Here is a 17,500-nt window from a genome sequence, read left to right on the forward strand (position 1 = left end):
AACGATATCTATACATGAACCATCCAAATCTTTGAATATTGACTACCCGACTGTCACCCTCCATACCGTTACCCTCCGTACTGTTACCCTCCACACTGTTACCCTCCACACTGTTACCCTCCACACTGTTATCCTCCATGCTGTTACCTTCCATACTGTTACCATCCATACTGTTACCCTCCATACTGTTAACCTTCATACTGTTACCCTCCATGCTGTTACCCTCCACACTGATACCCTCCATGCTGTTACCCTCCACACTGTTACCCTCCACACTGTTACCCTCCACACTGTTACCCTCCATAATGTTACCCTCCGTACTGTCACCATCCACACTGTTACCCTCCATAGTGTTACCCTCCCTACTGTTACCCTCCCTACTGTTATAATCTATACTGTTACCCTCCATGCTTTTACCCTCCATACTGTTACCCTCCATACTGTTAACCTCCATACTGTTACCCTCCACACTGTTACCCTCCATAATATTACCCTCCATACTGTTACCCTCCCTACTGTTATCATCTATACTGTTACCCTCCATACTGTTACCCTCCATACTGATACCCTCCATGCTGTTACCCTCCATACTGTTACCCTCCGCACTGTTACCCTCCGTATTGTTACCCTCCGTACTGTTACCCTCCACACTCTTACCCTCCATACTGTTACCCTCCATACTGTTACCCTCCGCACTGTTACCCTCCGTACTGTTACCCTCCGTACTGTTACCCTCCACACTGTTACCCTCCATACTGTTACCCTCCATACTGTGTACCCCCCCGACTGTTACCCTCCCTACTGTTACCCTCCCTACTGTTACCCTCTATGCTGTTAACCTCCATATTGTTACCCTCCATACTGTTACCCTCCATACTGTTACCCTCCATGCTGTTACCCTCCATACTGTTACCCTCCATACTGTTACCCTCCATACTGTTACCATCTATACTGTTACCCTCCATACTGTTACCCTCCATACTGTTACCCTCCATACTGTTACCCTCCATGCTGTTACCCTCCACACTGTTACCCTCCATGCTGTTACCCTCCATATTGTTACCCTCCATACTGTTACCCTCCCTACTGTTACCCTCCATGCTGTTACCCTCCACACTGTCACCCTCCATAATGTTACCCTCCGTACTGTCACCATCCACACTGTCACCCTCCATGCTGTTACCCTCCGTACTGTTACCCTCCGCACTGTTACCCTCCGTACTGTTACCCTCCATACTGTTCCCCTCCATACTGTTACCCTCCTTACTGTTACCCTCCATACTGTTACCCTCCATACTGTTACCCTCCATACTGTTACCCTCCATAATGTTACCCTCCATACTGTTACCCTCCATGCTGTTACCCTCCGCACTGTTACCCTCCATGCTGTTACCCTCCATACTGTTACCCTCCACACTGTTACCCTCCATACTGTTACCCTCCATACTGTTACCCTCCGTACTGTTACCCTCCGTGCTGTTACCCTCCGCACTGCTACCCTCCCTACTGTTATCATCTATACTGTTACCCTCCATACTGTTACCCCCTCGACTGTTACCCTCCATACTGTTACCCTCCATACTGTTACCCTCCATGCTGTTACCCTCCCTACTGTTACCCTCCCTACTGTTACCCTCCCTACTGTTACCCTCCATGCTGTTACCCTCCATACTGTTACCCTCCGTACTGTTACCCCCCATACTGTTACCCTCCATACTGTTACCCTCCATACTGTTACCCCCCATAAAGTTACCATCCATACTGTTACCCTCCATACTGTTACCCTCCATACTGTTACCCTCCATGCTGTTACCCTCCATACTGTTACCCTCCATGCTGTTACCCTCCATGCTGTTACCCTCCATATTGTTACCCTCCATACTGTTACCTTCCATACTTTTACCCTCCATACTGTTACCATCCACACTGTTACCCTCCATACTGTTACCCTCCATACTGTTACCCTCCCTACTGTACCCTCCATGCTGTTACCCTCCATATTGTTACCCTCCATACTGTTACCCTCCATACTGTTACCCCCCCGACTGTTACCCTCCCTACTGTTACCCTCCCTACTGTACCCTCCAAACTGTTACTCTCCGTACTGTTACCCTCCGTACTGTTACCCTCCCTACTGTTACCCTCCATACTGTTACCCTCCATACTGTTACCCTCCATGCTGTTACCCTCCAAACTGTTACCCTCCATACTGTTACCCTCCATACTGTTACCCTCCATACTGTTACCCTCCATAATGTTACCCTCCATACTGTTACCCTCCATACTGTTACCCTCCATGCTGTTACCCTCCATACTGTTACCCTCCATGCTGTTACCCTCCATGCTGTTACCCTCCACACTGTTACCCCCCATGCTGTTACCCTCCATACTGTTACCCTCCATACTGTTACCCTCCATACTGTTACCCTCCATGCTGTTACCCTCCGTACTGTTACCCTCCATACTGTTACCCTCCATGCTGTTACCCTTCATACTGTTACCCTCCACAATGTTACCCTCCATACTGTTACCCTCCATACTGTTACCCTCCGTACTGTTACCCTCCGTACTGTTACCCTCCGTACTGTTACCCTCCATACTGTTACCCTCCATGCTGTTACCCTCCATACTGTTACCCTCCATGCTGTTACCCTCCATACTGTTACCCTCCATGCTGTTACCCTCCATACTGTTACCCTCCATGCTGTTACCCTCCATGCTGTTACCCTCCATGCTGTTACCCTCCATACTGTTACCCTCCATGCTGTTACCCTCCATACTGTTACCCTCCATGCTGTTACCCTCCACACTGTTACCCTCCATACTGCTACCCTCCATACTGTTACCCTCCATACTGTTACCCTCCATACTGTTACCCTCCATGCTGTTACCCTCCATGCTGTTACCCTCTGTACTGTTACCCTCCATACTGTTACCCTCCATGCTGTTACCCTCCATACTGTTACCCTCCATACTGTTACCCTCCATGCTGTTACCCTCCATACTGTTACCCTCCATGCTGTTACCCTCCATACTGTTACCCTCCATGCTGTTACCTCCATGCTGTTACCCTCCATACTGTTACCCTCCACACTGTTACCCTCCATGCTGTTACCCTCCATACTGTTACCCTCCATACTGTTACCCTCCATACTGTTACCCTCCATGCTGTTACCCTCCGTACTGTTACCCTCCATACTGTTACCCTCCATGCTGTTACCCTCCATACTGTTACCCTCCATACTGTTACCCTCCATGCTGTTACCCTCCATACTGTTACCCTCCATGCTGTTACCCTCCATACTGTTACCCTCCATACTGTTACCCTCCATACTGTTACCCTCCATACTGTTACCCTCCCTACTGTTACCCTCCCTACTGTTACCCTCCATAATGTTACCCTCCGTACTGTTACCCTCCATTTAACCCCTGTGTCCCCACAGCTGTTGGAGTGGATCCGTCGTATGACCCCGTGGCTAGAGAACAAGTCCCCGGAGACGACCATGGCGGCCATGCGTGGTAAACTGGAGGACTTCCGAGACTACCGTAGACAACACAAACCCCCCAAGGTGCAGGAGAAGTGTCAGCTGGAGATCAACTTTAACACCCTGCAGACCAGGCTGAGGATCTCTAACCGGCCCGCCTTCATGCCCTCTGAGGGACGCATGGTGTCAGTGAGTCAGACACACACATACACACACACACACACACACACACACACACACACACACACACACACACACACACACACACACACACACACACACACACACACACACACACACACACACACACACACACACACACACACACACACACACACACACACACAGAGACCTTCATGCCCTCTGAGGGACTAATTTTACCCTACAGTTTTCACAATGTCTGTAATCTTCACCCAAAAAGAGAGTTCCCTGGTGAGGTAAAGCCACGTACGGTATCTTCCAACCTCTGTGTTTCCCAGGACATCACCATGAACAGACCTGGAGCAGGCAGAGAAGGGCTAGGAGGGACTTACTGTATTGTTAAACTGTATCCTGTCTGTCTGTCTGTCTGTGTGTGTGTGTCTCCGTAGGACATCACCAGCGCGTGGACGGGCCTGGAGCAGGCAGAGAAGGGCTATGAGGAGTGGCTGCTGAGTGAGATCAGGAGGCTGGAGCGTCTCAACCACCTGGCTGAGAAGTTCCAGATGAAGGCTACTACCCACCAGGACTGGTCTGTAGGTGAGTCCAGGTGAATGTTACTGGTCTGTAGGTGAGTCCAGGTGAAGGTTACTACCCACCAGGACTGGTCTGTAGGTGAGTCCAGGTGAAGGTTACTACCCACCAGGACTGGTCTGTAGGTGAGTCCAGGTGAAGGTTACTGGTCTGTAGGTGAGTCCAGGTGAAGGTTACTACCCACCAGGACTGGTCTGTAGGTGAGTCCAGGTGGAGGCTACTACCCACCAGGACTGGTCTGTAGGTGAGTCCAGGTGAAGGTTACTACCCACCAGGACTGGTCTGTAGGTGAGTCCAGGTGAAGGTTACTGGTCTGTAGGTGAGTCCAGGTGAAGGTTACTACCCACCAGGACTGGTCTGTAGGTGAGTCCAGGTGAAGGTTACTACCCACCAGGACTGGTCTGTAGGTGAGTCCAGGTGAAGGTTACTGGTCTGTAGGTGAGTCCAGGTGAAGGCTACTGGTCTGTAGGTGAGTCCAGGTGAAGGCTACTACCCACCAGGACTGGTCTGTAGGTGAGTCCAGGTGAAGGTTACTGGTCTGTAGGTGAGTCCAGGTGAAGGCTACTGGTCTGTAGATGAGTCCAGGTGAAGGTTACTACCCACCAGGACTGGTCTGTAGGTGAGTCCAGGTGAAGGTTACTACCCACCAGGACTGGTCTGTAGGTGAGTCCAGGTGAAGGCTACTACCCACCAGGACTGGTCTGTAGGTGAGTCCAGGTGAAGGTTACTGGTCTGTAGGTGAGTCCAGGTGAAGGTTACTACCCACCAGGACTGGTCTGTAGGTGAGTCCAGGTGAAGGTTACTACCCACCAGGACTGGTCTGTTGGTGAGTCCAGGTGAAGTTTACTACCCACCAGGACTGGTCTGTAGGTGAGTCCAGGTGAAGGTTACTGGTCTGTAGGTGAGTCCAGGTGAAGGCTACTGGTCTGTAGGTGAGTCCAGGTGAAGGTTACTACCCACCAGGACTGGTCTGTAGGTGAGTCCAGGTGAAGGCTACTGGTCTGTAGGTGAGTCCAGGTGAAGGTTACTACCCACCAGGACTGGTCTGTAGGTGAGTCCAGGTGAAGGTTACTACCCACCAGGACTGGTCTGTAGGTGAGTCCAGGTGAAGGTTACTACCCACCAGGACTGGTCTGTAGGTGAGTCCAGGTGGAGGTTACTACCCACCAGGACTGGTCTGTAGGTGAGTCCAGGTGAAGGTTACTACCCACCAGGACTGGTCTGTAGGTGAGTCCAGGTGAAGGTTACTGGTCTGTAGGTGAGTCCAGGTGAAGGTTACTACCCACCAGGTCTGGTCTGTAGGTGAGTCCAGGTGAAGGTTACTACCCACCAGGTCTGGTCTGTAGGTGAGTCAAGGTGAAGGTTACTGGTCTGTAGGTGAGTCCAGGTGAAGGTTACTGGTCTGTAGGTGAGTCCAGGTGAAGGTTACTGGTCTGTAGGTGAGTCCAGGTGAAGGCTACTACCCACCAGGTCTGGTCTGTAGGTGAGTCCAGGTGAAGGTTACTACCCACCAGGACTGGTCTGTAGGTGAGTCCAGGTGAAGGTTACTGGTCTGTAGGTGAGTCCAGGTGAAGGTTACTGGTCTGTAGGTGAGTCCAGGTGAAGGTTACTGGTCTGTAGGTGAGTCCAGGTGAAGGCTACTACCCACCAGGTCTGGTCTGTAGGTGAGTCCAGGTGAAGGTTACTACCCACCAGGACTGGTCTGTAGGTGAGTCCAGGTGAAGGTTACTGGTCTGTAGGTGAGTCCAGGTGAAGGCTACTACCCACCAGGACTGGTCTGTAGGTGAGTCCAGGTGAAGGTTACTACCCACCAGGACTGGTCTGTAGGTGAGTCCAGGTGAAGGTTACTACCCACCAGGACTGGTCTGTAGGTGAGTCCAGGTGAAGGCTACTACCCACCAGGACTGGTCTGTAGGTGAGTCCAGGTGAAGGTTACTACCCACCAGGACTGGTCTGTAGGTGAGTCCAGGTGAAGGTTACTACCCACCAGGACTGGTCTGTAGGTGAGTCCAGGTGAAGGCTACTGGTCTGTAGGTGAGTCCAGGTGAAGGCTACTACCCACCAGGACTGGTCTGTAGGTGAGTCCAGGTGGAGGCTACTACCCACCAGGACTGGTCTGTAGGTGAGTCCAGGTGAAGGTTACTACCCACCAGGACTGGTCTGTAGGTGAGTCCAGGTGAAGGTTACTGGTCTGTAGGTGAGTCCAGGTGAAGGTTACTGGTCTGTAGGTGAGTCCAGGTGAAGGCTACTACCCACCAGGACTGGTCTGTAGGTGAGTCCAGGTGAAGGTTACTGGTCTGTAGGTGAGTCCAGGTGAATGTTACTGGTCTGTAGGTGAGTCCAGGTGAATGTTACTGGTCTGTAGGTGAGTCCAGGTGAAGGTTACTGGTCTGTAGGCGAGTCCAGGTGAAGGTTACTGGTCTGTAGGTGAGTCCAGGTGAATGTTACTACCCACCAGGACTGGTCTGTAGGTGAGTCCAGGTGAAGGCTACTACCCACCAGGACTGGTCTGTAGGTGAGTTCAGGTGGAGGCTACTACCCACCAGGACTGGTCTGTAGGTGAGTCCAGGTGAAGGTTACTACCCACCAGGACTGGTCTGTAGGTGAGTCCAGGTGAAGGTTACTACCCACCAGGACTGGTCTGTAGGTGAGTCCAGGTGAAGGCTACTACCCACCAGGACTGGTCTGTAGGTGAGTCCAGGTGAAGGTTACTACCCACCAGGACTGGTCTGTAGGTGAGTCCAGGTGAAGGTTACTACCCACCAGGACTGGTCTGTAGGTGAGTCCAGGTGAAGGTTACTACCCACCAGGACTGGTCTGTAGGTGAGTCCAGGTGAAGGTTACTACCCACCAGGACTGGTCTGTAGGTGAGTCCAGGTGAAGGTTACTACCCACCAGGACTGGTCTGTAGGTGAGTCCAGGTGAAGGTTACTACCCACCAGGACTGGTCTGTAGGTGAGTCCAGGTGAAGGCTACTACCCACCAGGACTGGTCTGTAGGTGAGTCCAGGTGAAGGTTACTGGTCTGTAGGTGAGTCCAGGTGAATGTTACTGGTCTGTAGGTGAGTCCAGGTGAATGTTACTGGTCTGTAGGTGAGTCCAGGTGAAGGTTACTGGTCTGTAGGTGAGTCCAGGTGAAGGCTACTACCCACCAGGGCTGGTCTGTAGGTGCGGCTGTTCTCTCTCTGTTCCAGGGATTCTCTAACCTCTCCTCGGGGAACCCCCCCTCAGACCTTTCACTATTTAGTTGTAGCCCTGAACTATCTCAGATGATTGACCTATTGAAAGGGCTTGATGATGAGTTGACAAGTTGAATCAGGTGAGCTAGCTGTGGAATAGTTAAAATACATGGAACGGCTGTGGGTCGGCTGTGGGTCGGCTGTGGGTCGGCTGTGGGTCGGCTGTGGGTCGGCTGTGGGTCGGCTGGGGGTCGGCTGGGGTTTGGTTGGGGGTCGGTTGGGGGTCGGCTGGGGGTCGGTTGGGGGTCGGCTGGGGGTCGGCTGCGGGTCGGCTGGGGGTCGGCTGGGGTTTGGCTGGGGGTCGGTTGGGGGTTGGTTGGGGGTCGGCTGGGGGTTGGCTGGGGGTCGGTTGGGGGTCGGCTGCGGGTCGGCTGGGGGTCGGCTGGGGTTTGGCTGGGGGTCGGTTGGGGGTTGGTTGGGGGTCGGCTGGGGGTTGGTTGGGGGTCTGCTGGAGGTCGGCTGGGGGAACCACTTCTCTATTCAATTAGTCCAATATATTTCCTGAATAAGCACAATAAAATAATCTGAACTGAACTGATCTGAACTGATCTGATCTGAACTGATCTGAACTGAACTGATCTGAACTGATCTGATCTGAACTTAACTGATCTGAACTGATCTGAACTGAACTGATCTGAACTGATCTGAACTGATCTGATCTGATCTGAACTGATCTGAACTGATCTGAACTGAACTGATCTGAACTGATCTGATCTGAACTGAACTGATCTGATCTGAACTTAACTGATCTGATCTGATCTGAACTGATCTGATCTGAACTGATCTGATCTGAACTTAACTGATCTGAACTGAACTGATCTGAACTGATCTGAACTGAACTGATCTGAAATGATCTGATCTGAACTGATCTGATCTGAACTTAACTGATCTGAACTGAACTGATCTGAACTGATCTGAACTGAACTGATCTGAAATGATCTGATCTGTCTATAGAAACGAACATTGATAATCTATCAAAATAGAATGGATCAATTCCTAATAGTGATCATTGATTTTGATGATGGTGTGTATGTGTGTGTGTGTGTGTTTGTGTGTGTGTGTGTGTGTGTGTGTGTGTGTGTCTAGGTAAGGACAGTGTGCTGTCTCAGAAGGACTACGAGTCCTGCTCTCTGACGGAGGTGAGAGCTCTGCTCAGGAAACACGAGGCCTTTGAGAGCGACCTGGCCGCTCACCAGGACAGAGTGGAACAGATCGCTGCCATCGCACAGGAACTAAAGTAAGGAGGGAGGGAGGGAGGGAGGGAGGGAGGGAGGGAGGGAGGGGGTTGAGAGCGACCTGGCCTCTCACCAAACAGAGTGGAACAGATCGCTGCCATTGCACAGGAACTCAACTAGACCCTGGCCCACAGTTTGCCCAGTAAAACCACAATCAGTCCACAGTCACCCCACTGTCAGCCCACACCTAGCACACAATCGGTCCACAGTCACCCCACAGTCAGCCCACACCTAGCACACAATCGGTCCACAGTCACCCCACAGTCAGCCCACACCTAGCACACAATTGGTCCACAGTCACCCCACAATCAGCCCACACCTAGCCAGCCCACAATCAAAAAGAGAAAGAGGCTGATTCTCTGGTTACCTTGTCTGGACTTCTGTTGTGTTGTATGGTCTCCATCCAGTGGGTAAAGACAGTCTGGACAAGCCCCTGACAGACTATCATACTGGTAGATGTTGTATGGTCTCCATCTAGTGGGTAAAGACAGTCTGGACAAGCCCTTGACAGACTATCATACTGGTAGATGTTGTATGGACTCTAGTGGGTAAAGACAGTCTGGACAAGCCCTTGACAGACTATCATACTGGTAGATGTTGTATGGTCTCCATCTAGTGGGTAAAGACAGTCTGGACAAGCCCTTGACAGACTATCATACTGGTAGATGTTGTATGGTCTCCATCTAGTGGGTAAAGACAGTCTGGACAAGCCCCTGACAGACTATCATACTGGTAGATGTTGTATGGTCTCTAGTGGGTAAAGACAGTCTGGACAAGCCCCTGACAGACTATCATACTGGTAGATGTTGTATGGTCTCTAGTGGGTAAAGACAGTCTGGACAAGCCCTTGACAGACTATCATACTGGTAGATGTTGTATGGTCTCCATCTAGTGGGTAAAGACAGTCTGGACAAGCCCCTGACAGACTATCCTACTGGTAGATGTTGTATGGACTCTAGTGGGTAAAGACAGTCTGGACAAGCCCTTGACAGACTATCATACTGGTAGATGTTGTATGGACTCCATCTAGTGGGTAAAGACAGTCTGGACAAGCCCTTGACAGACTATCATACTGGTAGATGTTGTATGGACTCTAGTGGGTAAAGACAGTCTGGACAAGCCCTTGACAGACTATCATACTGGTAGATGTTGTATGGACTCTAGTGGGTAAAGACAGTCTGGACAAGGCCCTGACAGACTATCATACTGGTAGATGTTGTATGGACTCCATCTAGTGGGTAAAGACAGTCTGGACAAGGCCACTGACAGACTATCATACTGGTAGATGTTGTATGGTCTCCATCTAGTGGGTAAAGACAGTCTGGACAAGGCCACTGACAGACTATCATACTGGTAGATGTTGTATGGACTCCATCTAGTGGGTAAAGACAGTCTGGACAAGCCCTTGACAGACTATCATACTGGTAGATGTTGTATGGTCTCCATCTAGTGGGTAAAGACAGTCTGGACAAGCCCTTGACAGACTATCATACTGGTAGATGTTGTATGGTCTCCATCTAGTGGGTAAAGACAGTCTGGACAAGGCCCTTGACAGACTATCATACTGGTAGATGTTGTATGGTCTCCATCTAGTGGGTAAAGACAGTCTGGACAAGGCCACTGACAGACTATCATACTGGTAGATGTTGTATGGTCTCCATCTAGTGGGTAAAGACAGTCTGGACAAGGCCACTGACAGACTATCATACTGGTAGATGTTGTATGGTCTCCATCTAGTGGGTAAAGACAGTCTGGACAAGCCCCTGACAGACTATCATACTGGTAGATGTTGTATGGACTCTAGTGGGTAAAGACAGTCTGGACAAGCCCTTGACAGACTATCATACTGGTAGATGTTGTATGGACTCTAGTGGGTAAAGACAGTCTGGACAAGCCCTTGACAGACTATCATACTGGTAGATGTTGTATGGACTCCATCTAGTGGGTAAAGACAGTCTGGACAAGCCCCTGACAGACTATCATACTGGTAGATGTTGTATGGTCTCCATCTAGTGGGTAAAGACAGTCTGGACAAGCCCCTGACAGACTATCATACTGGTAGATGTTGTATGGTCTCCATCTAGTGGGTAAAGACAGTCTGGACAAGGCCCTGACAGACTATCATACTGGTAGATGTTGTATGGACTCCATCTAGTGGGTAAAGACAGTCTGGACAAGCCCTTGACAGACTATCATACTGGTAGATGTTGTATGGTCTCCATCTAGTGGGTAAAGACAGTCTGGACAAGCCCCTGACAGACTATCATACTGGTAGATGTTGTATGGTCTCCATCTAGTGGGTAAAGACAGTCTGGACAAGCCCTTGACAGACTATCATACTGGTAGATGTTGTATGGACTCTAGTGGGTAAAGACAGTCTGGACAAGCCCCTGACAGACTATCATACTGGTAGATGTTGTATGGACTCTAGTGGGTAAAGACAGTCTGGACAAGGCCACTGACAGACTATCATACTGGTAGATGTTGTATGGACTCCATCTAGTGGGTAAAGACAGTCTGGACAAGCCCCTGACAGACTATCATACTGGTAGATGTTGTATGGACTCTAGTGGGTAAAGACAGTCTGGACAAGCCCCTGACAGACTATCATACTGGTAGATGTTGTATGGACTCCATCTAGTGGGTAAAGACAGTCTGGACAAGCCCTTGACAGACTATCATACTGGTAGATGTTGTATGGACTCCATCTAGTGGGTAAAGACAGTCTGGACAAGCCCCTGACAGACTATCATACTGGTAGATGTTGTATGGACTCCATCTAGTGGGTAAAGACAGTCTGGACAAGCCCTTGACAGACTATCATACTGGTAGATGTTGTATGGTCTCTAGTGGGTAAAGACAGTCTGGACAAGCCCCTGACAGACTATCATACTGGTAGATGTTGTATGGACTCTAGTGGGTAAAGACAGTCTGGACAAGCCCTTGACAGACTATCATACTGGTAGATGTTGTATGGACTCCATCTAGTGGGTAAAGACAGTCTGGACAAGCCCTTGACAGACTATCATACTGGTAGATGTTGTATGGACTCTAGTGGGTAAAGACAGTCTGGACAAGCCCTTGACAGACTATCATACTGGTAGATGTTGTATGGTCTCCATCTAGTGGGTAAAGACAGTCTGGACAAGCCCCTGACAGACTATCATACTGGTAGATGTTGCATGGTCTCCATCTAGTGGGTAAAGACAGTCTGGACAAGGCCCTGACAGACTATCATACTGGTAGATGTTGTATGGTCTCCAGTGGGTAAAGACAGTCTGGACAAGCCCTTGACAGACTATCATACTGGTAGATGTTGTATGGACTCCATCTAGTGGGTAAAGACAGTCTGGACAAGCCCTTGACAGACTATCATACTGGTAGATGTTGTATGGACTCTAGTGGGTAAAGACAGTCTGGACAAGCCCTTGACAGACTATCATACTGGTAGATGTTGTATGGTCTCCATCTAGTGGGTAAAGACAGTCTGGACAAGCCCTTGACAGACTATCATACTGGTAGATGTTGTATGGTCTCCATCTAGTGGGTAAAGACAGTCTGGACAAGCCCTTGACAGACTATCATACTGGTAGATGTTGTATGGACTCCATCTAGTGGGTAAAGACAGTCTGGACAAGCCCCTGACAGACTATCATACTGGTAGATGTTGTATGGTCTCCATCTAGTGGGTAAAGACAGTCTGGACAAGCCCCTGACAGACTATCATACTGGTAGATGTTGTATGGACTCTAGTGGGTAAAGACAGTCTGGACAAGCCCCTGACAGACTATCATACTGGTAGATGTTGTATGGACTCCATCTAGTGGGTAAAGACAGTCTGGACAAGGCCCTGACAGACTATCATACTGGTAGATGATGTATGGACTCCATCTAGTGGGTAAAGACAGTCTGGACAAGGCCACTGACAGACTATCATACTGGTAGATGTTGTATGGACTCCATCTAGTGGGTAAAGACAGTCTGGACAAGCCCCTGACAGACTATCATACTGGTAGATGATGTATGGACTCCATCTAGTGGGTAAAGACAGTCTGGACAAGCCCCTGACAGACTATCATACTGGTAGATGTTGTATGGTCTCCATCTAGTGGGTAAAGACAGTCTGGACAAGCCCTTGACAGACTATCATACTGGTAGATGTTGTATGGACTCCATCTAGTGGGTAAAGACAGTCTGGACAAGCCCCTGACAGACTATCATACTGGTAGATGTTGTATGGACTCTAGTGGGTAAAGACAGTCTGGACAAGCCCTTGACAGACTATCATACTGGTAGATGTTGTATGGTCTCCATCTAGTGGGTAAAGACAGTCTGGACAAGCCCCTGACAGACTATCATACTGGTAGATGTTGTATGGTCTCCATCTAGTGGGTAAAGACAGTCTGGACAAGCCCTTGACAGACTATCATACTGGTAGATGTTGTATGGTCTCCATCTAATGGGTAAAGACAGTCTGGACAAGCCCCTGACAGACTATCATACTGGTAGATGTTGTATGGTCTCCATCTAGTGGGTAAAGACAGTCTGGACAAGCCCTTGACAGACTATCATACTGGTAGATGTTGTATGGTCTCCATCTAGTGGGTAAAGACAGTCTGGACAAGCCCCTGACAGACTATCATACTGGTAGATGTTGTATGGACTCTAGTGGGTAAAGACAGTCTGGACAAGGCCACTGACAGACTATCATACTGGTAGATGTTGTATGGTCTCCATCTAGTGGGTAAAGACAGTCTGGACAAGCCCCTGACAGACTATCATACTGGTAGATGTTGTATGGTCTCCATCTAGTGGGTAAAGACAGTCTGGACAAGCCCCTGACAGACTATCATACTGGTAGATGTTGTATGGACTCTAGTGGGTAAAGACAGTCTGGACAAGCCCTTGACAGACTACCATACTGGTAGATGTTGTATGGTCTCCATCTAGTGGGTAAAGACAGTCTGGACAAGCCCTTGACAGACTATCATACTGGTAGATGTTGTATGGTCTCTAGTGGGTAAAGACAGTCTGGACAAGCCCCTGACAGACTATCATACTGGTAGATGTTGTATGGACTCTAGTGGGTAAAGACAGTCTGGACAAGCCCTTGACAGACTATCATACTGGTAGATGTTGTATGGACTCCATCTAGTGGGTAAAGACAGTCTGGACAAGCCCTTGACAGACTATCATACTGGTAGATGTTGTATGGACTCTAGTGGGTAAAGACAGTCTGGACAAGCCCTTGACAGACTATCATACTGGTAGATGTTGTATGGTCTCCATCTAGTGGGTAAAGACAGTCTGGACAAGCCCCTGACAGACTATCATACTGGTAGATGTTGTATGGTCTCCATCTAGTGGGTAAAGACAGTCTGGACAAGGCCCTGACAGACTATCATACTGGTAGATGTTGTATGGTCTCCAGTGGGTAAAGACAGTCTGGACAAGCCCTTGACAGACTATCATACTGGTAGATGTTGTATGGACTCCATCTAGTGGGTAAAGACAGTCTGGACAAGCCCTTGACAGACTATCATACTGGTAGATGTTGTATGGACTCTAGTGGGTAAAGACAGTCTGGACAAGCCCTTGACAGACTATCATACTGGTAGATGTTGTATGGTCTCCATCTAGTGGGTAAAGACAGTCTGGACAAGCCCTTGACAGACTATCATACTGGTAGATGTTGTATGGTCTCCATCTAGTGGGTAAAGACAGTCTGGACAAGCCCTTGACAGACTATCATACTGGTAGATGTTGTATGGACTCCATCTAGTGGGTAAAGACAGTCTGGACAAGCCCCTGACAGACTATCATACTGGTAGATGTTGTATGGTCTCCATCTAGTGGGTAAAGACAGTCTGGACAAGCCCCTGACAGACTATCATACTGGTAGATGTTGTATGGACTCTAGTGGGTAAAGACAGTCTGGACAAGCCCCTGACAGACTATCATACTGGTAGATGTTGTATGGACTCCATCTAGTGGGTAAAGACAGTCTGGACAAGGCCCTGACAGACTATCATACTGGTAGATGATGTATGGACTCCATCTAGTGGGTAAAGACAGTCTGGACAAGGCCACTGACAGACTATCATACTGGTAGATGTTGTATGGACTCCATCTAGTGGGTAAAGACAGTCTGGACAAGCCCCTGACAGACTATCATACTGGTAGATGATGTATGGACTCCATCTAGTGGGTAAAGACAGTCTGGACAAGCCCCTGACAGACTATCATACTGGTAGATGTTGTATGGTCTCCATCTAGTGGGTAAAGACAGTCTGGACAAGCCCTTGACAGACTATCATACTGGTAGATGTTGTATGGACTCCATCTAGTGGGTAAAGACAGTCTGGACAAGCCCCTGACAGACTATCATACTGGTAGATGTTGTATGGACTCTAGTGGGTAAAGACAGTCTGGACAAGCCCTTGACAGACTATCATACTGGTAGATGTTGTATGGTCTCCATCTAGTGGGTAAAGACAGTCTGGACAAGCCCCTGACAGACTATCATACTGGTAGATGTTGTATGGTCTCCATCTAGTGGGTAAAGACAGTCTGGACAAGCCCCTGACAGATTATCATACTGGTAGATGTTGTATGGACTCTAGTGGGTAAAGACAGTCTGGACAAGGCCACTGACAGACTATCATACTGGTAGATGTTGTATGGTCTCCATCTAGTGGGTAAAGACAGTCTGGACAAGCCCCTGACAGACTATCATACTGGTAGATGTTGTATGGTCTCCATCTAGTGGGTAAAGACAGTCTGGACAAGCCCCTGACAGACTATCATACTGGTAGATGTTGTATGGACTCTAGTGGGTAAAGACAGTCTGGACAAGCCCTTGACAGACTACCATACTGGTAGATGTTGTATGGTCTCCATCTAGTGGGTAAAGACAGTCTGGACAAGCCCCTGACAGACTATCATACTGGTAGATGTTGTATGGACTCTAGTGGGTAAAGACAGTCTGGACAAGCCCCTGACAGACTATCATACTGGTAGATGTTGTATGGTCTCCATCTAGTGGGTAAAGACAGTCTGGACAAGCCCTTGACAGACTATCATACTGGTAGATGTTGTATGGTCTCCATCTAGTGGGTAAAGACAGTCTGGACAAGCCCCTGACAGACTATCATACTGGTAGATGTTGTATGGACTCTAGTGGGTAAAGACAGTCTGGACAAGCCCCTGACAGACTATCATACTGGTAGATGTTGTATGGACTCTAGTGGGTAAAGACAGTCTGGACAAGGCCCTGACAGACTATCATACTGGTAGATGTTGTATGGTCTCCATCTAGTGGGTAAAGACAGTCTGGACAAGCCCTTGACAGACTATCATACTGGTAGATGTTGTATGGACTCCATCTAGTGGGTAAAGACAGTCTGGACAAGCCCCTGACAGACTATCATACTGGTAGATGTTGTATGGACTCCATCTAGTGGGTAAAGACAGTCTGGACAAGCCCTTGACAGACTATCATACTGGTAGATGTTGTATGGACTCTAGTGGGTAAAGACAGTCTGGACAAGCCCCTGACAGACTATCATACTGGTAGATGCTGTATGGACTCCATCTAGTGGGTAAAGACAGTCTGGACAAGCCCTTGACAGACTATCATACTGGTAGATGTTGTATGGACTCCATCTAGTGGGTAAAGACAGTCTGGACAAGCCCTTGACAGACTATCATACTGGTAGATGTTGTATGGTCTCCATCTAGTGGGTAAAGACAGTCTGGACAAGCCCTGACAGACTATCATACTGGTAGATGTTGTATGGACTCCATCTAGTGGGTAAAGACAGTCTGGACAAGCCCTTGACAGACTATCATACTGGTAGATGTTGTATGGACTCTAGTGGGTAAAGACAGTCTGGACAAGCCCTTGACAGACTATCATACTGGTAGATGTTGTATGGACTCCATCTAGTGGGTAAAGACAGTCTGGACAAGCCCCTGACAGACTATCATACTGGTAGATGTTGTATGGACTCTAGTGGGTAAAGACAGTCTGGACAAGCCCTTGACAGACTATCATACTGGTAGATGTTGTATGGACTCCATCTAGTGGGTAAAGACAGTCTGGACAAGCCCCTGACAGACTATCATACTGGTAGATGTTGTATGGACTCCATCTAGTGGGTAAAGACAGTCTGGACAAGCCCTTGACAGACTATCATACTGGTAGATGTTGTATGGACTCCATCTAGTGGGTAAAGACAGTCTGGACAAGCCCTTGACAGACTATCATACTGGTAGATGTTGTATGGACTCTAGTGGGTAAAGACAGTCTGGACAAGCCCTTGACAGACTATCATACTGGTAGATGTTGTATGGTCTCCATCTAGTGGGTAAACACAGTCTGGACAAGCCCTTGACAGACTATCATACTGGTAGATGTTGTATGGACTCCATCTAGTGGGTAAAGACAGTCTGGACAAGCCCTTGACAGACTATCATACTGGTAGATGTTGTATGGTCTCCATCTAGTGGGTAAAGACAGTCTGGACAAGCCCTTGACAGACTATCATACTGGTAGATGTTGTATGGACTCTAGTGGGTAAAGACAGTCTGGACAAGGCCTTGACAGACTATCATACTGGTAGATGTTGTATGGACTCTAGTGGGTAAAGACAGTCTGGACAAGCCCTTGACAGACTATCATACTGGTAGATGTTGTATGGACTCCATCCAGTGGGTAAAGACAGTCTGGACAAGCCCTTGACAGACTATCATACTGGTAGATGTTGTATGGACTCTAGTGGGTAAAGACAGTCTGGACAAGCCCCTGA

The 17,500-nt window shown here is 48.9% G+C and overlaps 1 protein-coding gene across 1 annotated transcript in view; it reads left to right on the plus strand.

The window, feature by feature from the left end:
- Positions 1-17,500, plus strand: part of LOC129842269 (alpha-actinin-2-like) — a 124,551-nt gene that overhangs the window by 66,358 nt on the left and 40,693 nt on the right. The window contains exons 10-12 of the mRNA XM_055910749.1: positions 3,444-3,674; positions 4,076-4,223; positions 8,542-8,692. Coding sequence (XP_055766724.1) covers positions 3,444-3,674; positions 4,076-4,223; positions 8,542-8,692 — 530 coding nt within the window. The remainder of the gene's footprint in view (positions 1-3,443; positions 3,675-4,075; positions 4,224-8,541; positions 8,693-17,500) is intronic.

This window comes from Salvelinus fontinalis, unplaced genomic scaffold (genome assembly GCF_029448725.1).
Source record: "Salvelinus fontinalis isolate EN_2023a unplaced genomic scaffold, ASM2944872v1 scaffold_0028, whole genome shotgun sequence".
In the NCBI taxonomy this organism is placed as follows: domain Eukaryota; kingdom Metazoa; phylum Chordata; class Actinopteri; order Salmoniformes; family Salmonidae; genus Salvelinus; species Salvelinus fontinalis.